The sequence below is a fragment of the Dreissena polymorpha genome, chromosome 1 (genome assembly GCF_020536995.1).
Source record: "Dreissena polymorpha isolate Duluth1 chromosome 1, UMN_Dpol_1.0, whole genome shotgun sequence".
Taxonomy (NCBI): Eukaryota; Metazoa; Mollusca; class Bivalvia; order Myida; family Dreissenidae; genus Dreissena; species Dreissena polymorpha.
Window position 1 is genome coordinate 171826595 of NC_068355.1, and position 25982 is coordinate 171852576.

Sequence of the window (25982 nt, forward strand, 5' to 3'; positions counted from 1 at the left end):
CCAAGGATAGCCGGGCGATATTAGCGCTAGACATTTACTCGAAGGGTCAGTGGTTCCACCCAGGGAAGGATTACTTTTTTTCTTTCATTTTATTTTTGTTTTTTACTTGAACTCTTTAGTTACGATGTCTATATTTATCTATTTGAAGCATTCAAAGACTTCAAAGCATGCCAAAATCTGTAAAAAGGTCCTTTTAACTCCACATTTGTTCTCTGTAAAGGACTTGAAGTACAGATTTGAAATAGAATTAGACAATGTAAGCTTAGTAACAAACACACGATTGGTTTATCATGTTGATTGGTTTAGCATTTTGATAACTTTAGCATGTTTTTATTTATTTATTTTATTATTAAATATATAACATACAATGTAAATATGTGCATGAGCAAGAACAAAGGTATATCGTACAGCAGTCATAATGTCAAACATAATTTACAAGTTATGCTTTTATTTAAAGCTTTTTGCTTTGGTTGTTTGTAATATATGGTGTTGTTTTTTTTCAAATATAATAATAAAAAAAGAGTTGCATAAAGTGGGTTTAAACCGACTGGACTGGATTATGAAAGTTTAATGTGTGTCAATTTTTGTTCAAAATTATGAAGTGTATCGTTGTTGAGGGCTATTTCTTTTTCAATTTGTATCTTTAGGTTTAAATAAATTATAAAACAGTTCAAAGTAGGTGTTTGTTTTTTGTGTTTTTTATGCTGAATTTGAAATATTTCATTAATATAATAATGTAGTTCACAGTGTTATTAATTTCTGGTATTTTGAAGGTATTTACACCGAAACTAATATTTAAGAGTGACACTTTAATTTTTAATTGTTGTTTCTCTAGAAATGTTGTCAATTGGTTCCATAGAGTTTGAATATGTTCACACTCCCAGAAGAGGTGTTCTATTGTTTCAATATGTTCGCTGCATATATCACATAAATGTGTGTTGAATAGGTTGCATTTAAAAAGATATTTATTTGTAGCTATGATTCTATGGACGTATTTATATTGAACATTTCTCAGTGTGCTATCAATAGTTGCTTGATATGGCATGATAAATATGTGTTTCCAATTTAATTCTTCTTCTCGAAAAAAGATTTGCAATTTATTTTGAGTTTTGGGTTTTTTTGCAGGGTTTTTAATTTGTAGTGTATAAAACATTTTGTTTGTTTTGTTTTGTCTTGCAAGTATGTTTTCTATGAATGTTGTTTGAGTACATGGTGTGTTATTTGTATTGATTTTAGATTTAATATGCATGGGTATGCTTTTGATTAATGTGTAGTACATTAGGAAATTACTTGTTGGTATTCCGAATATGTAGCATAAGTTATAAGGTATTCGGTATGTGTCACATATATTATCAAAAGAATAGAAGTCCTTAATTCTGTAGTGTTGTATAATTGGTCGACATATTTAATGTTTCGTTCAAACCAATATTTATAGAAAAACGTCTTATTGTTTGAAGTTATGTCTTTATGTTTGTTCCATAACATAGTTTTAATGTTGGTTTGGGTTTCTTGATTGTGAGTAACATTACTCCATGCTGATAGAACATTAGATAGAAATATGTTTCCATTTGCAATTTCATGTAAAATATTTTTGCTGATGTTTCATTCACAAAGTAAGGAAATTCACCATATTTTTTTAGAATTTTCTGGTAGAATAGTTTCCATTTACTCGTAATGGTAGCATCGAGGTATCTTTTAACCCAGCTGCATTCGATACCATTCAAGAATGCATCAATGTTCGTTTATTGGATACCTCCATTTTCTACGGATTGAATTAATTAAGTTCTTTTTTTATCAGGTTTATCGTCCCATATGAAATTAATTATTGTTGATTTTATATAGTTAATAATATCATTTGGTGGATTTGTGAGAACTGTTAGTACATAAATTAATTTAGGAAGTGCAAACGTTTTTATCTCCACGCTATTAAAAGCATGCGGATTGATCTTTGCGTTCTGTCCGTTTGTCCTGGCCACTATCTCCTCCTACACTATTAGCACAAGAAGCTTGAAACTTACACACATGGTAGCTATGAGCATATGTGCGATGGTGCACTATTTGGAATTTTGATCTGACCCCTGGGTCAAAACTTATGGGGGTAAAATGAGGACATTTTCACTCATTTTAATAACAACATGCGATGCACATGATAATCACTTTTTAATTTACCTAATCGTAGCACAGTACATTTACTTTTGTTAAGTTACAGACCCGATGTCATTCCAGAAGGGTTAGCGACGCTATTAGATTGTGCGGAAAGTCATAATTGTCATTTAAAAAATAAGTTGCATCGTCAGCAAATAGGGACTGTTTGATTTCCTCGTCGGGTTCTAGCGATATGCCATTTATATGTTTATTAGATTGGATGTGATGTGAAGATATTCGATGCATATAATAAATAGCGATGATGAAAGTGGATTGTTAATAATTATACTGCTAATATCGGTATAGAACAGTTTGATCCATTTAATGAGACGTTCGCCAAAGTTCATATTTTCTAAGCAAGAGAACATAAACGAGTGATCAAGTGAATAAAATGCCTTTTCAAAGTCTGCAAAGAATATTAGACCAGAATTATTTGAATTGTTGAAATAGTTTATGCATTCTTGTATAAAACAAACTTCCATTGTACAATAAGCATTTATTAACACCGCCATTACATGTCTTTTGTATGTTGTTGTCTATGTACTTAGTATTTGCCAATAAAATTGAGTAGACTTGACTAGGGCTTATGGACATGAATCAGCTTTACTTTGATGATGTGAAATTGTCAATTAATGTAGCTTGCACATTTGTATGATGCTTTTATTAATGCCCTTGACTCATTGTTAACAATTTCACTTAAAAAAACAGGTGCGACCATAAAACATATCATTCAATTATCTCAATAGAAAAAAATATTTCAGTTGAAAACTGTGATGGCATTAATGGAAGGTTATAATTAGTTAAAAGGTAAAGTTTAGTTTTGTTAACACTCTCCAAGACAAACAATCTTTCAAACAATTTTTTTTTTCATTAACCACCTCATAAGTTGATGTGCCTGTAAATTTAATCAAATTTGTAAAAGGAAACAATTTGAATTATGACTGAGTTTTTACCGTATAGAATTAAAGGTGTTTTAACTGTCTAAGCAATTTGCTTTAACTAAATTTATATGAGGAATGCACAAGTACTGTAAAGATGCTGAACATAAACAATCACCACAAAAACGTCATTGAACATGTACAATACAGGTCACAGAAATGGAAATGAAAGTAAATCTAACATTTTATAGGAATATAATGAAATGCGGCAAACTAAAATGGGATATTTTGGCATGGTTCAGTTTCTACCTACACAGTAAGAAACATCTAAATAAGCTAAGGATAAAAGAACTCTAAACAACAAAGGCTCTACCATGACATTGAACGACTATAGCGCCTCACATTTTTGGCTGTCTTGATCAGTAAGTTCAGTCTTAAACAAACTCAGTATCACAGATAATTGGAAATCCATTCGAATATCCGTGATGAACTGAAAGATGTCAATGAAAGTTAATCATCAGATTTGCACATAGTAAATAAGAGTCGTGTTTTGAGAAAACTGGGCATAATGCATGTGCGTAAAGTGTCATCCCAGATCAGCCTGTGCAGTCTGCACAGGCTAACCAGGGACAACACTTTTCACCTAAATTGGATTTTTGCTAATAAGAGACTTAATTTAAACAAAAAAAGTAATAAAAGCCGAAAGTGTCGTCCTTGATTAGCCTGTGTGAACTGCACAGGCTAATCTGGGATGACACTTTACGCACATGCATTATGCCCAGTTTTCTCAGAACAAAACTCAAATGATCATTACGTAAGCCTCATTCTCGGAAAAGTGGGCTTAATGCATGTGTGCTGTGTCATCCCTGATAAGCCTGCGCAGTCCACACCGTCTTATCAGTGACAACACTTTCTGCTTTTATGTAATTTTCTTTTAAAGGAAGTCTCTTCTAAACGAAAATCCAGTTAAAGCAGAGTGCTGTCCCTGATAAGCCAGTACAGACTGCACAGGCTAATATTTTGACGACCCTTTTTTGCACATGCATTTAACCTAGTTTTCCCAGTGCAAGGTTCAGTTGTATTAGTGTCACATGGCTAGTAGTATTACCCTGTGTGTCCCTAAGCGTGTTATTTTCATCAAACTCCCGCTTGAAGATGGATAGTAAACATGTGATGCGATAATCAAGCCGAACGTCAGAAATAAACTGAAAATGTCAAACAAGTTAACAAAAAATACATCAGAATGACTACTTAAAAAGATAAATAGATAATCTTAAAATCTCAACAACAAAAATCTAATAAAACAAGATAAAATAGTCCAATTTTAAAATTGAAAATAAAAATGTTCACAAAATATGACAAACTAAGTAAGCAGAAACCAGCACATTTGACCCATTACCTTAAAAGTGTGGTATATTGTAGAAGATATAACACCAAAAGCAAATCATTAAGTTTATGAGAACTTCTAGCTCCTCAAATTATATTTTTACAAGAGATGTGTTTGTCAGAAACACAATGCCCCCTACTGCGCCGCTTTGAAGCCATATATTTAACCTTTGACCTTGAAAGATGACCTTGACCTTTCAACACTTTAAATGTGCAGTTCCATGAGATGCACATGCATGCCAAATATCAAGTCGCTATCTTCAATATTGCAAAAGTTATGACAAATGTTTAAGTTTTTGGACTGACAGACAGACTGCCTGAAGGACAGACAGAGTGACAGACAGACCGACTGACGGACAGTTAAAAAATTATATGCCACCCATCGAGGGCATAAAAACGACTAAGAAACAAAGGCATGTGTTGATGAAACCTTCAATATCTCGATGATTTTCAGCTTGGTATCCATGACGATGTTGTTGGTTTCTTCCTGGCGCTTCTTGGTTGTGAGAACATCAGTGGCATCTGTGGACAGGGAAACAAACACACTAACCAGTGTAGAACTAAGACAATAGATATGATAATGAGCCCAAATATGGGAAGACCGTGCAAAATACATGTCCGTAAAGTGTCGTTCCAGATTAGCCTTAGCGGTCCAAACATGTTTATCAGGGAAGACACTTTCTGCATTTTATGGTGTTTTTTAAGGAAAACTTTTTTACGGAAATTTCTTTTTAGAAAAACTCGATTAAAGGCGGAAAGTTTCTTTCGGGAAAAGCCTGTGAGGACTAGACAGGTTAATCTGGTACAACACTTTACGCACATGCATTAAATCCAGTCTTCCCAAAGGTAAGCTCATACTGATAACAACATGCTTGTTATGCAGTTGTGTTTTTTTGTTGAAAATCGGGGATGGTATACATTCCCAATAGATAAGAGTATATATTTTTCCCAGTTAGGACCTATAAGTTCCCAAATGGAGGTTACCAAAAAAAGTATTATTATTCTTTTATTTTAGATCAACATTAAGTTAATCTCCCATCCAGCTCTGCAAGTTACACTTTATTATATTTGCTATTTAAAACACTTTAATTCTCATTTTTGAAGCATTTGTTATGCTAAGTTTACATCTGGCCACGATCTCCCAGAGGCTAAAAAATCGGGGAGCTCTACGATTAAATGGTACACTCCACGTTCTGTTACGCTTCCTTACGAAATCAGCACGTTTTGTTGCGCTCTACTGCGCTTTGCTACGATCGAGCCCACGATTTGCATCACGTTCTGTTACTTATGTTGCGATCAACACGATTAGCTTCCAAGCTCCACCACGTTCCGTTACATCCTGTTAAGATCTCCCACGACAAAGCCGCTTTGTTGCGATCTCCTGCAATTCGACCTACGATTTGAGACAAATAAACACGTTTTACGTCACGATTTGATATTTAAACAAGAAATACTTCAGTTTAGGCTTATTATTCGCAACAATGAACCAGCTGGATATAGACGATCCTGAATTGTCTGTTTTTATTTACGCATATGTTGTTGAACGAAAGAAAAGGCCACAGCAAACACCTGATATAACTATCGGATTAGAAGTCAGAAGAAGAAATAGAAAGCCTAGGTCATGCTGGGTTAAGCCATGGTTAAGTGTTGAAAGTAGGCTTCAATTTGGACATTACACACAACTATCAAATGCCTAACTCCGGTGTCGAGATGTCGGTGCATACATAAACTATCTAAGAATTGCTCCAGCATGAAAAAATGTGTCCACGCTGGTCCCAATCTGTTGCGATTGTACTCCACGTTCTGTTACGCTTCGGTACGTTCCGTTACGTTTTGTTACGAAGGCCACGCTCTGTCACGATTAGAAAATGAATCGGGGCAATCGTGGTGAAATTTAAGTTTGATTTAAAATCTGTCCCGATGCCCACGATGTCCCCGATTCAACCACGTTCCGTTACGCTCCCCCACGATCACCCCGATTCGACTCCACCCTCTGTTACGTTCGCCACGATGCTCTGAAATCGGGGACATCGTGGTAATCCTGGCCAGATGTAAACCTAGCATTAGCAAAAAAACAACAATACATTCCCAATTTTGGCGATTTTTCCCAATCCAAAGGGACCTGGCCCCATTCCCAAAATGGTGAAAACAAGAGATGTTTGTCAGAAACAAAATGCCCCCTACTGCGCCGCTTTGATTGATTTATTTTTGTTTTATTTATTTTTGTTTTTGATTATATCCCTTTAAAAAATATTACTTCCCTTGTAAAAATGATCTGTACCTGCCAAATGATAAATATAAATTATCTTCCTTTATTAAAGCTTGTTATTTCCCTTGGATTAGTTTTTTTTACCTTTGACCTTGAAGGATGACCTTGACCTTTCACCACTCAAAATGTGCAGCTCCATGAGATACACATGCATGCCAAATATCAAGTGGCTATCTTCAATATTGCAAAAGTTATGGGCAATGTTAAAGTTTTCAGACGGACGGACTGACTGACGGACAGACTGACAAACAGACTGAAGGACAGTTCAAAGCTATATGCCACCCTACCGCGGGCATAAAAAAAGTGTGTCTGCACATTTTGATCTCATAATATTTCAAGAAGTATTTTCCAACAACATCTTCTGTAGGAGGAAAGTGTAATATTGATTTACCTCAACAGTTACTGCACTTTCATATATGCTGGCAAACTGCACAACACTGATACTTATTTTTTGTATTTGATCTTCATAAATGCTGGCAAACTGCACAAAACTGATTTTTTATAAACAAGGAAAAATATGTTTGCTTCTAGCATGTTTGACAACTAGTTTTCCCATAAAAAAGAATATTGTAGTATTCTGACTAGTTTATAATGATGCTATTTACATTTATGTTTATATGAAGAACAAGATGTGTTTGTGAAACACTATGTTCCCCCCCCTATTTGACCTTGAAGGATATACCTTGACCTTTCACCACTCAAAATGTGCAGCTCCATGAGATGAACATGCATGCCAAATACAAATTTTTCTAGTAAAATTCATTTTAATTAGTAATTACTTACCTGCTAACATATTGCTTACTTACTCCGAAGGATTGTAATTTATCCGGAATCTTTCTGTCCAAAGAATCCCACACTTTTCATAAACCCGTTGGTCAGGTCAGAACGGTCACATAGTGCCGTGTAGCCGTGTAACCAAAACGGGATATTACCCAGAAATCACTCTTATTCCAATAAACAATATGAACATATTAGACGAAGAGCGGGGTGGGAGGTGGGACTTACCGATAGCAGGTAAGTAATTACTAATTAAAATGAATTTTACTACAAAAATTTGTTTTAATAGCTTAATTACGTTACCTGCTATCATATTGCTGACTTTGCAGCTGCGGCGGGAAGGTTCGCGAAAATCTCCCCATCACAGCGGAACCCATATCTCGGGTTCTCAGCTAATCTTCGTTATTACGGTATTAACTTAATTCACGGATAAGCGTAATATACCTATGCCGTAGAAGATACTACCGTTTGTGCAACCACAAGGAGGCCAAACAAATACAAGTTGTCCTGTTGGCACTCCAGAGAACGAAGATAAAAAGATGAAAAAGTGGTCTGATTCCTCCAGAAAGCAGCTTGAAGCACGTCAGAGAGTGGGGTATGATTAATATACGCCCACGAAGCTGACATTGCTCGTAATTCATGCGGTCTAATCTTAAAAATGGATGAATCCCTTGAAGAAAGAGAAGAGTAAGCCCTTTTTATAGTCGAGGCTACCCAACGGGAAATAGAAGCCGCAGACACATCGCCCCCCCCCCCCCCTCTTGCGAGAACCTCGAATAGACTTAATTCTACTAAGATAGAACTTCAAAGACCTGACAGGGCAGAGGAGCCTATCTTCATCTTCATTTCCACAAGTTCTAGAAAGACTTGGGACCTTGAAGGGTTTAGAAGCCATTGAGGGGAGTTGATTTTTAGCAAGGAATCCTGGCTGACACAACAAAGTGACAGAGCCATCGGAGGAATCAAAACGAAGATGGCTTTCTTCGATAGAAAGAGCATGAATTTCACTTCTACGTTTGGATGAAGCCATGGTAAGAAGGAAAACGGTCTTCCAGGTTAGGAACTGTAAAGAAGTCTGAGGGGTTCATAGGGAGCTTTAATAAGCGATCCAAGAACACAAGCCAAATCCCATTTGGGGGTAAGAAAACGAGACACAGGACGTTTAAGTTCCATGGCTCGGATCAATTCCGAAATGGCTGGGTCAGCACAGACTTGTGATGAATTACGAAAAGCCAAGGTATGCGAAAGCACAGATCTGTATCCTTTGATGGAGCTAAGAGAAAGTTTCTTATCATCAAAGAGATACAGTCCAACCTGTCAATAAAGACCACTCAAGGGATTTGGTCGTTGTGGTCTTTGTTCACAGGTGGTCTTTATTCGCAGGGTCGATCGAAACTTATATACACATGTATGCTAGTAGTTTTTTAACAGGTACCTTATCTGTGTATGTGCTCTATTGTTTAAATGTTTAAATACTTATGCATGTATAATGAAATAAAGGATTGAAAACACAGTTTTGTTTTACATTTGTATATTTATTACATGTTGTTTTTCTATTCCCTTATGTTTTTATTATTTATTTAATTTATCATATACTGTATAAATTACTATTGACATACATGTATACGTACATGTACATGTAATTCTACAAAGAACAAAGTACACAATACACATAACATAGCAAATAGGTCCAGACACAGGCAAGAGCCTTGCACTTGCGTCAACAAACCACTTATGCACTAAGTCATTCACTGACGCGAATTCCGACTCACGCTTAGGGCGTTTACTTTCACAGTTTACGTTCTCCTCGAATTCGTCCATAATCTCATGTTTACGCTTTAAAATGCTCTGAATTTGAGTTTTTCCTACACCAAGATTACTAGCCACTCGTATACAACTGTGTCCTTTACATAACAAACTAATGACCTTAACGCATTCTTCCAACGTCAAGAACTTACGCTTGGAAGCCATGATGGTTAACTTGAACTGACAATTTACTTTTTTATAATCTATGAACGTCTTATTACGGAGAAATTTAAGAAGAGAATGACTATCAAAGTGTTTGTCTTTAATAGGCATCGTAAATGATATGAAACCGTTAATTTCCTTAATGAGTTTATGAAAGCCCCAAATTTGTCTTTGATTATTTCGGCAATTAGTACATTAATCGCGAGTCTCTTAAATACAAAGGCAAATTTTTACACTTTTGACGAACTGTCAAATGCATAAAAGAAGCAGGCGACTACCAGTTAGCAATCCATGTTAAATAAACAAACAACTGCTATCGAGTGCAATAAACTGTCACTTGTCAATATCTCCATAGCGACCGACGAGTCCACTGGTAAGATGTGTATCACGTGACTACGCAGCGTCCTGGCGGCCATTTTGTTTTTTCAAAGTTGCGTAATCGTTGATTTTCATGATTTCAGTGGTCGTTGTAAGCTATCAAAATGGAGATTTGGGAATGTAAAAGGGTGGTCGTTGGTCTTTGTTCACAGGTGGGCTTTATTCGCAGGTTCAATATATAGTGAAATCGTTCGGGAGGAAATCGGTGTGGTCGTTATTGACTGTTGGTCGCTATTAACAGGCGGTCGCTCGGGCAGGTTGGACTGTAGATTAGAAAATCCGCTATGCGTCTAGCAGAGGGATTGAGGGGATCAATTTTCCCTCGAACACACCAATTAGAGAAGAGTTTCCAGCGAGCATCATAGACTGCTCTGGTGGACTTTCTCCTTGCAGAGGCAACGAGCGTTGAAGCCCTGACAGAAAAGCGTTTCTTCTGCAGGGATTGCCTGATAATGGCCAGACGTGTAAGTGGAACATGTCTGGATCCACGTGAAGTCTGCCTCTCTGAGATAGGAGATCTGACCTGTGCGGTAGTTCCCTGGGAAATTCGCACAGGAGACCGAGAAGGTCGTTGAACCAGGATCTCCTGGGCCACCAAGGGGCTATCAGGAGGATCCGGCAAGAGCTCACATTGATTTTCCCTAAGATTTGGGGAATTAGAATGGGTGGGGGATAAGCGTAAGCGTCCAGTTGATCCCAAACGAACGAAAGCGCGTCTACCGCCCACGCTGCTGGCTCGTACAATGGACTCACATACAGAGAAAGTCTGTGGTTGTCTCTGGTCGCAAACAGGTCGACCAGTGGATAACCGAATGTGAGGAATATCTGGTTGGCCACTTCCTGATGAAGTGTCCACTCCGATGGAAGTAACTGGTGTTTGCGAGACAAACCGTCCGCCAGGGCGTTGAGACGACCTGGTATGTGTTTGGACAAGAGAGAGACGTTGAGGCTCTTGCAAAGAACAAGTAATTTCATTGTTTCCAGATACAGGGAGTGAGAGTGTGTACCGCCCTGTTTCTGGATGTAAGCCACGACTGATGTGTTGTCTGTCGAGATACCATCACACAGGAGTCCTGAAGATGTGATTGGAAGTGAGAAACAGCTAGAAAGACTGCTCGCATTTCGAGATTGTTTATGTGCAGGAGAGACTCCTGAGGAGACCACAATCCTAATTTGTCAGGCTGCGGGGTTCCAGGTGAGCGCCCCAACCTTCCATGCTCGCATCCGTTATGAGATGTAAAGAAGGTTGCGGGGGAAGAAGCGGTACTCCTGCCAACAGGGTCTCCTCGTCTAGCCACCATTGAAGGTGGGGGACTAAGGACGGAAGGATGGGAATATGTGTAAGCAGATTGTCTGGAGACCATTTCCATCGAGCTGAGAGATAGTGCTGAAGAGGACGTAGGAAGAGACGTCCCAACTGCACGAAGTCTGCTACAGAGCTCAGGATACCGTTGAGTGAGAGGAAATCTTTAGCTGTGATATGAGATTGGGACAGCACCCATCTGACCTTCAAAAGGAGGTCTGATATACGTTGCTGTGAGACCCTGACCCGATTGATGTGGGTCAGAAAATTCATTCCCACGAATATGAAATCCTGAGAGGGAATGAGGTCTGACTTGGCTGCATTGAGAAGGAGTCCTAAAGAGAGGAGCTCCTTCCAAGAGAACTCTAGGTGTAGCAGAAGCAGTCGACGATCGAGCTGGTGTAAGAGCCAATCGTCGAAATACTGAAGCAGTTGAACCCCGTGTAATCGGAGGTGTGCACCCACTGTGGCCATGAGTTTGGTGAAAACTCGTGGAGCTGTGGCCAATCCAAAGGGCATCGCCCGAAACTTGTAGACCTGGCCTCGAAAGGAGAAGCGCAGGTACTTCCGGTAGTTGGGATGGATAGGAACATGGAAGAATGCATCTTCCAGGTCCAAGGAAACACCCCAGTGCATGGGTTTGATGGAGCGCCGAATGAAGGCAGGAGACTCCATCTTGAAAGTAGGTTTGACTAGAAACGTGTTGAACACTTTTAAGTCTATGACTGGTCTCCAGGAGCCGCTTTTCTTTTGAACAAGGAAAAGGCGACTGTAAAATCCTGGAGAACAAGGATCGTGAACCCTTTCTACCGCCTGTTTTTCCAGGAGTCCGAGAATGGAGTCTGGAAGTTGTGGATGCGGAGATACCAGATCTATTGGGACGCGAGAGAGTGGGGGCCTTTTTTCGAATTGAAAAGTGAGGCCTTGTGTGAGAGAGAGAGTGAACCCACGTGTCCGAAGTTATTAGGAGCCATCGATTTGCGAAGTGCATAAGTCTGGCCCCGATTGGTACCTCCGGCATCGGAGGTTGTGGCGGTAGAAAGGGGTATGACCTAGGGCTGACCTTTTGGAGGTCCACCCTTGCCGGAAGAAGGATTAAATGACTTCTTGTCCGCATTGGGTTTGCCCTTACTCCAATTTTGGTTTACAGAAGGCTTCCGATAGGAAGATGTTCTGTTCTGAAAAGGAGGCCTATTTGTGGGCTGACGTGGAGCAGACGGACGCTTAGTAGGGAAACTGTCCCTTTTAGCATTCTTGGCCGGTGGGGCTCCTGGGGACTTAGAAGCAGGGCGCTTAAAAACCACAGGGCGCTGGCCAGAGTTGCTCCTAGCTAAGGAGGCATGTATCTGATCTTCACGATCAGCAGTAAGTGCCGACTGTATCCTCCCTCCGAAAAGAGAATCTGCTGTTAGTGGAGCAGTTCGAAGGGAGTTGACACCTGTTTCCAAAAGGAAATTATTGGGCAAGGAAGAGAGGATGAGGTCTCTCCGAAGCCTTAACATCTCAGACATAGACGACGCAGCATTGTGAGATAAACACTGCGTAGTACGTGAAAGATGTATCAACAAGGCACGGAGCTCCTCTGGGATTGAATCAGAGAGCTCCCAAACCAAGTCTAAGGCTGTGGCTGCCATGAGATCTAGCTGGTTAGCCAGACCTATGGAACGGCGTTCTCTCAGCTCCCAATTTTCCTACAGGGAAAGAGGGACTGCTGTATGGGTAGATGATGAAGGCATTGTAAGTGACAGCTTACTAATGTCAGCATCAGGAACAAGTTTGGAAAGGTCCAAACCGGTAGAAGGGTCGGGTACCGGGGCCTTATAACTTTTATCGCCGTCCATCTGTTTAGGCTCCGTCAGCTCCTTAGGGGCTTTCCATGGAGATGGCGAAGGCTTATTGGCTGGCTCAAGTGACTGGAATACAGCCATTGTGGAAGAGCCAATAGGAAGGCGGAGATCCACTCGGGAAGTCGCCATACTTATCCTGCCGGGCTCTCGTCTGCGGGCTACCTGTTCTGTAACGGTAACCGCAGATCCTGTGAGAGACAAGGAAGGGCGGGGGCAGAAGTCCTCATCTAAGGTATTGAACATTAGTTCGTAAACCTGATTGATGGAGGCCAAATAATAAAGTTCGGCCTTATTAAACTCCGAACCCGCCTCAACCGTCTGCCGGAGCATTGGATTGATTGAAACCGGTGGATACAGAAGTAGGAATACTAGATTCATTCGCTTCTATCATGAGAGGATCGTTTTCCGGCACCATCAAAGATATAGCTGGTGAGTTAGGTCTATCAGAGATCAAGTCAGCAGACTCACTTTGAATACCAGCGGTCCCTGGTAAAGGATCAGTCGAAAAAGGGACAAAGATTCCCGGCGACTGTTGGATCCACAAAGTATTGGGATTTGATGGTGTAGCGGCAGCCCGGGGTATACTTCTATGCAATGTGGACGAGACCCGTGGGGTTGAAAACGCAGCCGAAGTGGTTAGATTAACCCCTGTACCTTGAGCCTGATATGTATGCAAACTAGTGTTTGTATACAAACTATGCTCAGTGGTTGTAGGAACGGCTGAAGTGTGTGTTGAGGCCAAAATAGAGGCCGACACACGTGGAAGGGTATCAATAGATTCCTCAGAGAAGGATCGACTAGGGGACCTAGGAGTCCGAGAGCGCCTAATAGAGGAAGGTCTATGTCCCTTAACCCTGCGATGCCAAGACACTGTTCGGCGGCGCTGGGAATGATGTTTCCTGATCGAACGTCTCCCAGAGCGCTGGCGTGATCGCTCTTTACGAGGCAATCTACGCCGTGAAACACTCGGTGAGCGTGAACGACGTCCACTCCGATAATAATGAGGGCTAGTTGAAGTAGACGATGAGTCATAGGACGATGAGCCCGAGGTGGAGGAGTAGCCGGAAACATCAGACAGTACGTTTACGTCTGTGACTCACAGTAGAAACGCGGCTGCGTCTACCTTTGTGGAGTACTGACAAGGTAGTGTCAACATCTACGGTGACCCGAACGGTCTGTTGCACAGACCGGTACCCGGTGACTGGATCGGTCATTACATGACCGGTGACCAGACCGGTGACCGGTCATAGCATGACCGGTGACCGGACTGGTCAATGACCGGTGACCGGTGGACTGGTGACCGGTCATGCTATGACCGGTCACCGGTCATTGACCGGTTGACCGGTGACGACACCAGTCATAGCATGACCGGTGACCGGACCGGTCAATGTTGACCGGTGACCGGTGAAGTCTCCGGAGTGGTCAACTGGTCGTTCCCGATGAACGGACCGGGCAAATTTTGTCCGGTGTCGTCACCGGGCAAGGACCGATGCATGGCATCTCCTGATGGCATATGGTCAAGATCGTGTGGTGAAAAGTCACGACAAATGGAACTTTCCCTACTTTGATCTGAACTATGCATGTTGCGTCTACGACTCTTGAAAGGTCGACGCTTGATGGCCCAGGTATCTACAGACCAATGCTCACAGAAAGGGCAGCAGTTATCCTGGGTACATCCGGCACACGACAGGCAGCTACCATGGTTGTCCCATGCTGCTCTTATGTGTCCACATGAGCCACTTGTTTGAGGCATATTTTGCCTTGAACAAACAAACAAAAACACAAAACAATACAGAAATAAACGGATATATATACGGAGAATGTTTTAACACAATACAAAAACTTCTCTGTTCTGTTAAACAGAAGAATCCAGGGAAACAGAAGCAACAATTAAGTAAATAACAAAAATGTCGGCCTTTGTATAACCCATCCGGAATAAGAGTGACTTCTGGGTAATATCCCGTTTTGGTTACACGGCTACACGGCACTATGTGACCGTTCTGACCTGACCGACGGGTTTATGAAAAGTGTGGGATTCTTTGGACAGAAAGTTTCCGAATAAATTACGATCCTTCGGAGTAAGTAAGCAATATGAAAGCAGGTAAGGTAATTAAGCTATTAAAATGAAGTTGCTATCCTCAATATTGCAAAAGTTATGGCAAATGTTAACGATTGACAATTTTGACCAATATATTTGACCATTGACCTTGAAGGATGACCTTAACCTTTCACCACTCAAAATGTGCAGCTCCATGAGATACACATGCATGCCAAAGTATAGATTTGGGGGACATAAAAATAAGTAAAGGTAGCATTGAGAAGAATGTCCAGACATCATTGGTTTTGTGAATGCAATATGCTTTACATATACGAAGATAATTAGTCATGAAAGATGCAGTATTACTGCATGGGCAGATTTCAAACTAGAGCTTTGTCACAGACCTGACGAATAACCCCCACATGCTGCATTGCCACAGAATATTTTGCATGTTGTCTTCACAAAAAAATGTTGGACACCATGCTCAATGTTTAAAATGCACTAAGTGACCCCGTGACCTAGTTTTTGACCCGGCATGACCCATATTCAAACTTGCCCTTGACATTATCAAGATACAACTTCTGACCAATTTTGGTGAAGATTGGATAAAAACTACTTGAATTAGAGAGCGGACAACATTGTGAGGTTTAAAACGCACTAAGTGACCCCGTGACCTAGTTTTTGACCCGGCATGACCCATATTCAAACTTGGCCTTGACATCATCTAGATACAACTTCTGACCAAGTTTGGTGATTATCGGATGAAAACTACTTGAATAAGAGAGTGGACACCATGCTCAATGTTTAAAATGCACTAAGTGACCCGATGACCTAGTTTTTTAACCGTCATGACCTATATTCGAACTTGACCTAGAAATTATCTAGATACAACATCTGACCAAGTTTGGTGGAGATCAGATAAAAATAACATGAATTAGAGAGCAGACACTTAATACAGACCGACCGACAGACCCAGAGACAAACAAGCTCAATCCTAAATACCCCCTAAACTTCGTGTGTGGGGGTATAATGAGCCGCTCACTGGGAAAACAGGGTTTAATGCATGTGGGTAACGTGTTGTCCCAGACTAACATGCACACTGCACACATGCAAATCAAGGATGACACTTTCCGCCTTAACTGGATTTTTGCTAAGAAGCAACTTCCTTTAAATGAAAAATACTATAAAAGCGGATGGTGTGGTCCCTGATTAGAATGCACGGGCTAATAAGGGACCACATTTAATGCACATACATTAAGCCCAGATTTTCTAGAACGCAGCTGAAATAAACCAAATGCCCCCCCCCCCCCCCACCCCCCAGTGATTGCAAGCTGAAGCAACCCTACCGTTGGTCTGGACAGGAATCCTGTTCATAGTGTGTGCCATGTGCTCTGGCACACAGTCTAGTATGGTGAGCAGGGTCTTGGTCAGACGCAGTAGGTTACGAAACATGTAGAAGCCGAAGTAGATGAGCTGACGGGCCAGGTTCACTACCTGAAATATAATCATGAGCCAAGCTCTGAGAAACCTAGGATTAATGAACGTGGGTAAAATGTCATCCAGGATTAGCCTGTGCAGTTTGCACAGGCTAATCAGGGATGACATTTTCCTCTTGTATTGTAATTTTGTTCAAAGAAAGTCACTGATAAGCAAATTCTAGTTAAGATGACACTTTACGCCCATGCATTTAGCCCCCTTTTCCCAGATAAACACTCAATTAAATCTGCAATGTCCTCTGGCAACCATGTTTTTATTATAGAAGTGTTCTCAAAGTTAATTGACCTTGTTTTCGAAGCCCACATAAATTAGTTTATAAATCAGTGAAGATCTAATTAGGAAACAAGAGTTTGTCAGAAACACAATGCCCCCTTCTGCGCCGCTTTGAAGCCATATATTTGACCTTTGACCTTGAAGGATGACCTTGACCTTTCATCACTCAAAATGTGCAGCTCCATGAGATACACATGCATGTCAAACAATAAGTTGCTATCTGAAGCGACATAAAAGTAATGAGCATTTTTCGAAACCTAAATGCGAAACCTAAAAGTGTCACGGAAAGACAGACAGACGGTCCGATCACTATATGCCCATCTTTGGGGGCATAAAATTATGTGAGTAAGTTTAATGAAGATTGGACAATAAATGCGACCCTTCAGAAGGTAATTAGGCAATAAATGTGACCCTTCAGAAGGTAAATGTCGACTTATCACAACTTCAAATGCATGATGGACAAAAAGTGATCACAAAAGCTCACAATGAGCACATTTTGCTCACGTGAGCTACAACTGCTGAAATTTCTTTCTAAACAAAACACTTAAAGCCACACAACTTATTTGGAATGGTAAATTTAAGTATAAATAAGAAACATATTTTAAGGTATTAAATCTGTCTTTTAGCGCTTTAAAACTTAAAAATAATCGTGTTTGTCCAAATGGACGTATACGTCTAGAAATTCTACTTTTGGTTTTAAAAGCGTTACTGTTTGAACAAGAAACCGTCAGAGATGGGTGATGCTCCCCAAAGTTTTTTTTTGTCACAATATTGCACTATATATTCAAATAAAAGGAAACGTCTTGAAGGCACAGTAGTTGGAGGGACAAGAATTTTTTTATAGAAAATTTCAAAGGGTCATAACTCTGTAAAAAATCATCCGACCAGAACCCCCTGATAATATGCACATCTCCTCTTAGTAGTGAAGCTTCCCATAAAGTCTCATTGAATTCCGGTCATTAGTTGCTGAGAAATAGCCAGGACAAGAATTGCACTATATGTACAGTTAATGGAAAATTTCAAAGGGCCATAACTCTGTGAAAAATCATCCGACAAGAACCCGCGGATAATATGCACATCTCCTCTTGGTAGTGAAGCTTCCCATAAAGTCTCATTGAATTCCAGTCATTAGTTGCTGAGAAATAGCCTGGACAAGAATTGCACTATATGTACAGTTAATGGAAAATTTCAAAAGGCCATAACTCTGTGAAAAATCATCCGACCAGAACCCACTGATAATATGCACATCTCCTCTTGGTAGTAAAGCTTCCCATAAAGTTTCGTTGAATTCCAGTCATTAGTTGCTGAGAAATAGCCCGAACAAGAATTGCACTATATGTACAGTTCATGGAAAATTTCAAAGGGCCATAACTCTGTGAAAAATCATCCGACCAGAACCCGCTGATATTATGCACATCTCCTCTTGGTAGTGAAGCTTCCCACAAAGTTTCATTGAATTCCGGCCATTAGTTGCTGAGAAATAGCCCGGACAAAAATTGTGCAAGGACGGACGGACGGACACACAGAAGGACAGACAAAGCGGCGACTATATGCTCCCCCGAAAATAAATTTTGGGGGAGAATAAAAATAATACATTACTTGCTAACTAGGCTATAGATTAAATTTTATCTATGCCAATTAAAATATATCTGGTGGTAACAAGGTAGAAATCCGTATTTTTTTAGCTTTAAAACTTAAAAACAATAGCGTTTGTCGAAATGAATGGCGTTTACGTGTAGAAATCCTACTTTCGGTTTTAAAAGTGGTACTGTTTGAAAAATAATAAATTATTTGCTAAGTAGGCTAAAGATTTAATTACAATTTTGCACACTTTCAAATTGCTATGTGTATTGATTAACATGTATTTTATTTCGAAGTCAGAGGCAAGGTGTGTGGCATTAATAATTAAATCACCTATGGCCTTTTGTATTGTAATTTTAATTTGAGAATTTTTCTATATTTGATCAGTTAACAGTATCTTGCTACCACATTTTTACACATTAAATTACAAAAACTTAAATGTTCAATCTAATCTTTATGTTTCCAATTTAAAATGACGTTCAAATCATGCCGCGTTACATGATGACCTGGTCTATATGCTTGATGAATGTAAGCTTATCACATAATTTAAAATTTTCAATCTAATCTTAATTTTCCCCTTTAAAAATGAAGTTATATCTGGACCTGGAAAGTGAGTTTGTTCTGTTCCTTGTCTGCAAACGATCCGTCCTCACTGACGTCCTCGAGGTACTTCTCCACAAACTGTATCGTCTCCTGGAAGTCTTCCTTCACCTTCTCTTTGTCGGGGTCACGACCGATGTTGGACTCATAGCTGTAAACAGAATCAGGGATGTAATTTAAGAATCACCTCAGGGGATCAAAATACCTTCCCTCCCCTTTGCAAGTTTCAACTAAACTCTTCATTTGTATATACCTTCCCCCCACCCCTTGCAAGTTTCAACTAAACTCTTCATTTGTATATACCTTCCCCCCCTTGCAAGTTTCAACTAAGCTCTTCATTTGTATATAGATCCAGCAAAGTTAAAAAAGAAATTGTTTAATGGGCTGAATGAAGGAAAAGTCACAACCCTTAATCCTGTTAACAGTTTTGTGATAGTTAAACTGTGTGGTATTTTTTTTTTGCAATGTTTATGTATATGTATATCTATATATATTAATCTTGAGCTACTAACACAATCTTTTGTAAGGTATGGAGCAGGATGGCCTCGACCTGCACATACCTATGGACGAGGTTAATAAAGACTATATATATAAAAAAAAAATATATATATATATATAAAAAATTCACAAGTTTTACAATGGAGCCGGAGACAGGTGTACTCACTCATCAATGGATATCTGTGCCGGTATCTCCTTCCAAAGACGGGCGTACTTGACTGGCTTCACGGTCTCCTGAGGCTCCCGGTCCACGTGCATGTGTAACATCAGCCGACAGAACGAGGCCCGCAGGTCAAATGGGAGGGTCTCATCTGACATGCACCTGCAATCAACGGACAATTTAATACAAAAAGAACTTTTTCACTGACTCGACTATTAATTTGTCACATGCATTTGCGCATGGCAAAGTTCAAGGGCACATAACAGAGGGATTAGCGTTTCATTGCATATGAAATTGTGTCTCGCACTTGTTCACTTCATGGTAGTAACTTATTTGAGTTTCACTTTAATTGCTTATAAAATGTACAAGTTCCCTCTACAAACTTATAATATCTTTAATTGCAACATGGGCTAAGTTCACAGGCAAAATACTAATGAAAGTGGACTTCTGCAACTCACAAACTACGTTTGTGATTGACAAACAGAATTGTGTAACATAAAAAAATTAAATTTAAATTAAGGTATGCAAAAAAACTGAGAAATTTACATGAAGTGGTTATGTCTATTCTTTTATTCACTTAGTTAATATGAAATGCATACTTGCATACATTTTGTAAAAAATAAATAATATTATCTTAAACAATGTCACATTCACAAAAAAGATGCAATATCATGTTATATTTAAAATACAATTTGAGAAAAACAAACCTTACAGATGATAGCTGTCTGGTAAGTCTAAACAGGTATCACTAAACAGCTGGACAATTTAAAAAATCACAAGCAACAATAGAAGTGTTGGTTGGAATTCAGAATTCAGATTCAGTGAGTTGCTATCAAGCAACACAGTATAGTAAACATCCTGAACAAAGCAATAATGGTTGATATAGCCCTTTACCACTTAGATACGTATTTCAACGCATTTGTAGTCCCTTAGAACGTTACATTTAATTAAACACATTTCTTCCTAGATCCAAATTTAAAAGGCTTCATTTCCAACCCTTAGATACTGATGAGTAGCAAACAGCGTAACACCTGAACAGACTGCGAGTTCCTCACAGGCTGTTTTGGTTTTATGCTGTTTGCACATAGCCGTTTTTAATTTGCTTCAAAGTGGGAGAGGGATACAATTGGTGCACTGTAACTTCCATATGCATTCATACCTGAGGATAAGGTTGATGTCAAGGTCGACTGACAGATTGTTGATGGCCAGGTACTGGCGGCCCAGACACATATCAGAAAACAGATTCAACTGATGTCTGAAAGCATATACTGTAATGAATAGCTAATATTATTCATTTAACATAGATCTTCAAGGTGATTGGCTGATATCTTATTAAAACAAGAGCACCGCATAACGAATGCCACGCTCTGCTGCGGGTGCAAATTTTAATAAATGAAGCTTATTTATTATTTTTTTAGAGGTCACAGTGACCTTGACCTTTGACCTAGTGACCCAAAAATGGGTGTGGCATGTAGAACTCATCAAGGTGCAGCTACATGTGAAGTTTCAAAGTTGTAGGTTGAAGCACTTTGATTTAAGAGCCAATGTTCAAAACCTTAACAAAATGTAAAGGTTTTAGCACAACGCGGACGTCGGAAGATGAGCTGGCTATGACAATACCTCGGGTTTTCTCCAAAAACAGCTGCGCTAAAAAACACAAGAAGGCCATGGGCCTTAAGGACACCTCAGACTTGAAGGATCAAAACTATTCCGTAAAGGAGTTCAAAATAATGAAAGCACTTTATGAAACATAAATATTTTAATTCCAGACCAATTTTCTGTTTGAACTCGACTGAGATATCGTTGGAACAAATGTTCTTATCGGATTCATAACTAATTGGACAAAAAATGACTTTTGAAGTTTTTACATGTTTTTCTTTTATTTGACCTAGTTTTTGAGCTAACATGACCAAGTTTCAATCTCAGTAGAGATTTCATTGGGACAAATGTTCTGACCAAGTTTCATAAGGATTGTCGGATAAATATGGCCATTAGGGCATTAGCAAGGTTTCATTATAGCCACATAAGGAAAACTGTCCTGACCTAAAAGGGCAATGTCTTTCAAGGAACCTGAACAATTTTATAAATTCGGCTGAGTTTCATTAGAACAAATGATCTGAACATGTTTCGTGAAGATGGCCTGTAAATGTGACTTCTAAAGAGTTAATAAGGTTTTACTGTAACCATATAAAAACAAGAGCTGTCACCATATGATGACATATGCCCCCTATAAACGCTTTGATAGAAGTTATGAGCATTTTTCAAAACCTTAGCGCAGATTTTGAAACCTAAACATGGACCCTAAATTCAAGGTCAAGGTCATAGGGGTAAAAATTTGGTGTGCATTGAAAGGCCTTGCCCATATACACATGCATACCAAATATGAAGGCTATATCTCAAGGGACATAGAAGTTATAAGCATTTTTTGAAACCTAAACGCAATTTCAAAGCCTTAACGCGGACCCTAAGTTCAAGGTGAAGGTCACAGGGGTAAAAATTTATGTGCGTATGGAAAGGCCTTGTCCATATACACATGCATATCAAATATGGAGGTTATATCTCAAGGGACATAGAAGTTATGAGCATTTTTCGAAACCTAAACGCGGACCCTAAGTTCAAGGTGAAGGTCACAGGGGTAAAAAATGGTGTGCGTATGGAAAGGCCTTGTCCATATACACATGCAAACCAAATATGAAGGTTATATCTTAAGGGACATAGAAGTTATGAGCATTTTTCGAAACCTAAACGCAGATTTCGAAACCTAAACGCGGACCCCAAGTTCAAGGTGATGGTCACAGGGGTAAAACTTTATGTGTGTATGGAAAGGCCTTGTCCATATACACATGCATATCAAATATGAAGGTTATATCTCAAGGGACATAGAAGTTATGAGCATTTTTCAAAACCTAAACGCAGATCTTGAAACCTAAACGCGGACCCTAAGTTCAAGGTAAAGGTCACAGGTGAAAAAAAAGTGTGCGTATGGAAAAGCCTTGTCCATATACACATGCATACCAAATATGAAGGTTATATCTCAAGGGACATAGAAGTTATGAGCATTTTTCGAAACCTAAACGCATAGTGTGACGGAAAGACGGACAGACTGACAGACGGACGGACAGTCGGATCACTATATGCCCCTCCTTCGGGGGCATAAAAACTGCCCTGTCCCTTGGTGGCCATGGTTTTCAACGGACTGTAAACATTTAAAAACTCTGCACATATATCATTAAAACAAAGATTGGACTAAAAATTTGACTTCTGGAGTTTTAACAAGGTTTTACTATAGCCATATTAGAAAAGCTGCCCGCCCTCTGGCGGCCATGTTTTTCAACAGACTGGCACCATTTTTTTTAATTCATCTGAGATATCATACAAACTGATCTTCCTGACCAAGATTCATGAAGGTTGGACCAAAAATTTGACTTCTTTTTACAAGGTTTCATTAAAGCCATAAAAGGAAAACAGCTCCACCTTCTGGGGGACATGTTGTTTTTTTTTAACAAAGTGAACCATTTTTGCACTTTTGAGCTCTCATAAGAACACATGTTCTGTCTATGTTCCAAGTAGATTAGACAATAAATTTGACATCTAAAGTGTTAACAAGGTTTTACTAAAGCCATAAAACGGAAACTTCTCTGCCCCCTGGAGGCCATGTTTTTCAACAAACTGCAATAATTTTCGAACTCAGATATAAATGTGCCTTAATGAGCCCGTTGAGCTAAAAACTGTCAGCTGAGAAATCTCTGGTAATTACCTGTAGTAGTCGAGGACAGCCTTGTCCTTGGTGTCCGTATCCGAGTCCTCAGCAAGGGCCCGCAACTCCACCTGGACACTGGAGCCGTCCACGTCCTTCCAGATCACAACAACATCCTCCTCCTCGTCATTGGAGTAGATTTTCTCCCCAAGGCCGCCCTCCTGGCTATCATCCACCATCTCCACCTCAAATTGTGTCTTCACAAGCCTGCAACATGAACCACTAAAGTTACTTCCCCTAGACAGTAAAAGGGTAGATTGTCTTTCTTAGGCCGCCCGCCTGGCTATCATCCACCATCTCCACCTCATATTGTGTCTTCACCAGCCTATAACAGTGAAAAGAAAATGTGCCACTAGAGTTATGCGCCCTTGAACAGTTTTTACACACCACACATTGTCTTGATATGATATTTTATGCTCATTTTAGTCAATTTATTATGAAATCTCATTATGCATGAAACACTTGTGAGACTGACACAAAATGTCCACACAAAAACACACACACGCACACAGGTGGCATAGACAGGGATATTACCTGGTTTCATGGGGTGGGCACATACACGGATACGTAAAACCTTTCTTACCAATTAAAGGCTCCATTTCCAACCCTTAGATACTGATGAGCAGCAAACAGCATAAAACCTGAACAGACTGCGAGTTACTCTCAGGCTGTTCTGGTTTTATGCTGGTTGCAAAAGCCATTTTCACTTTGCTTCTTATGGAAGAAAGGCGTCAAAGCAATGGTACCTGGTTTCAATGAGGATGTCCTTGTTCTCCTCACTGAGCAGACACTTGCAGATGAGCTCCTGGGTCACGGGGATGGCCTCGTTGTTGGACACACACAGGTCCGACAGGTAGTCCAGGAACCTACATAGAAAAATGAAAACATTCAATCTAAAATTGAAAACACATTAAAATGAAAAGAAAACTTATGAAATACTTTTAATGCTTTCTGCATAGACAGAGTCAATCTTGACACTTCATACATGAATTGTATCCCCTCTATGGGAATATTGGGCGTAAAGCATGTCCACACAAAAATGATACTTTCCGTCTAAACTTGATCTGGGACAACACGCATATGCATTTAACCAAATTTTCCCAGAGCAAGACTTTTATGAATAACATACAGAGCAACAATATAGGGATATTACATGTTTTCGGGGGCATGATCATCTGCGGGCACTCGAAAATTCGTTCGGAATTTGAGAGCGCCCGCAGATGATCATGTCCCAGAAAATGTGTATTTTCGCTATCATTGCATAAACAAATCACACATACCAAAATAAATTAAAATAACATTGACAACAATATGTCTTGTTCATTCGAATCCGACAAAATAATTTGATTATTTCATATGACGTCATACAGTTCAAGGTTGTGTTTTACATATGCCTCACTCTGTCATTATCAGAAATGACAAGGCTTTACCTTTGGATAGGCAGTTTTCGATTTAAAACAAATTTTCTTAAAATAAAATTCATTTTAATTATTAAATACTTACCTGCTACTCCTAGCTATACCTTTCTAGGTGGGTTAGCTTATCCAGAAATCTTCAAGTGCCGGAATTCGGCCACCTCTCTGAAAACAGATTGAGGTTAAACAAAGTACAATGTAACCTAACCAGAAATCAAGAACCGTAACTCATCTTACTTTTCATACAATTATGAAAATATAAAACGATGAGCGGGGTTGGGAGGTGGGACTTTCCGATAGCAGGTAAGTATTAAATAATTTAAATGAATTTTATTTATTTTTTAAATTGTTTTAATGTCATAAATACATACCTGCTATCCCTAACTGATTTTGTAGCTGTGGCGGGAGGTTCTCGTTATATTTTCCCATCACAACAAAAACCCATAATCAGGTTTTTCAGCCAGAGATAGTAGAAATGTGTCCTCATACCATCTACGTTAGTACAGAATTGTACTTAGTTTCTGAATAGGACCAGTACATTTACGCCATGGAAGAAACTACCGTTTGAGCAACCACAAGAGGACCCAACATGTATAGATTGTCCTGTTGACACTCAAGAGAACGAAGATAGAATGAGGAAAAGGTGGTCGGATTCCTCCAGAAAGCACCTTGAAGCACTTCAGAAAGTGGAACATTATAAATATACGTCCACAAAGCCGAATGAGCTCTTAATTCATGTGGTCTGATTTAAATAGGGATAAATCCCTAAATGAGAGAGATGAATACGCCTTCTTAATAGTCGAGGCTTCCCAATGAGAAATCGAAGCCGCAGACACATCTCCCCCTTTTAACGGAATGAAAAGTATCTTACGAGAACCTCGAATAGACTTTACTCTTTTTAGATAGAATTTTAACGCCCTGACTGGGCAAAGAAGTCTATCATCATCTTCATGTCCACAAGTATTAGAAAGACTTGGAACTTTGAAGGGTTAGAAGCCATAGAGATAAGTTGATATTTAGCAAGGAATCCTGGCTGATATAACAAAGTTACAGATCCATCTGAGGAATCAAAATGAGATGACCATCCTCAATAGACAATGCATGAATTTCACTTTTCCTTTTGGCAGAAGACATAGTAAGAAGGAAAACTGTCATCCAAGATAGAAACTGTAAAGAAGCTTGATCTAGAGAATCAAGAACACAAGCCAAATC

General features: G+C 39.5%; 1 protein-coding gene across 1 annotated transcript in view; it reads right to left on the minus strand.

Moving 5' to 3' along the window:
* The window catches only part of LOC127861130 (inositol 1,4,5-trisphosphate receptor type 1-like), a 169175-nt gene that overhangs the window by 74444 nt on the left and 68749 nt on the right, over window positions 1-25982 (minus strand). The window contains 8 exon segments of the mRNA XM_052399507.1: window positions 4132-4228; window positions 4840-4931; window positions 16336-16483; window positions 18944-19091; window positions 19605-19760; window positions 20758-20853; window positions 23356-23562; window positions 24102-24221. Coding sequence (XP_052255467.1) covers window positions 4132-4228; window positions 4840-4931; window positions 16336-16483; window positions 18944-19091; window positions 19605-19760; window positions 20758-20853; window positions 23356-23562; window positions 24102-24221 — 1064 coding nt within the window.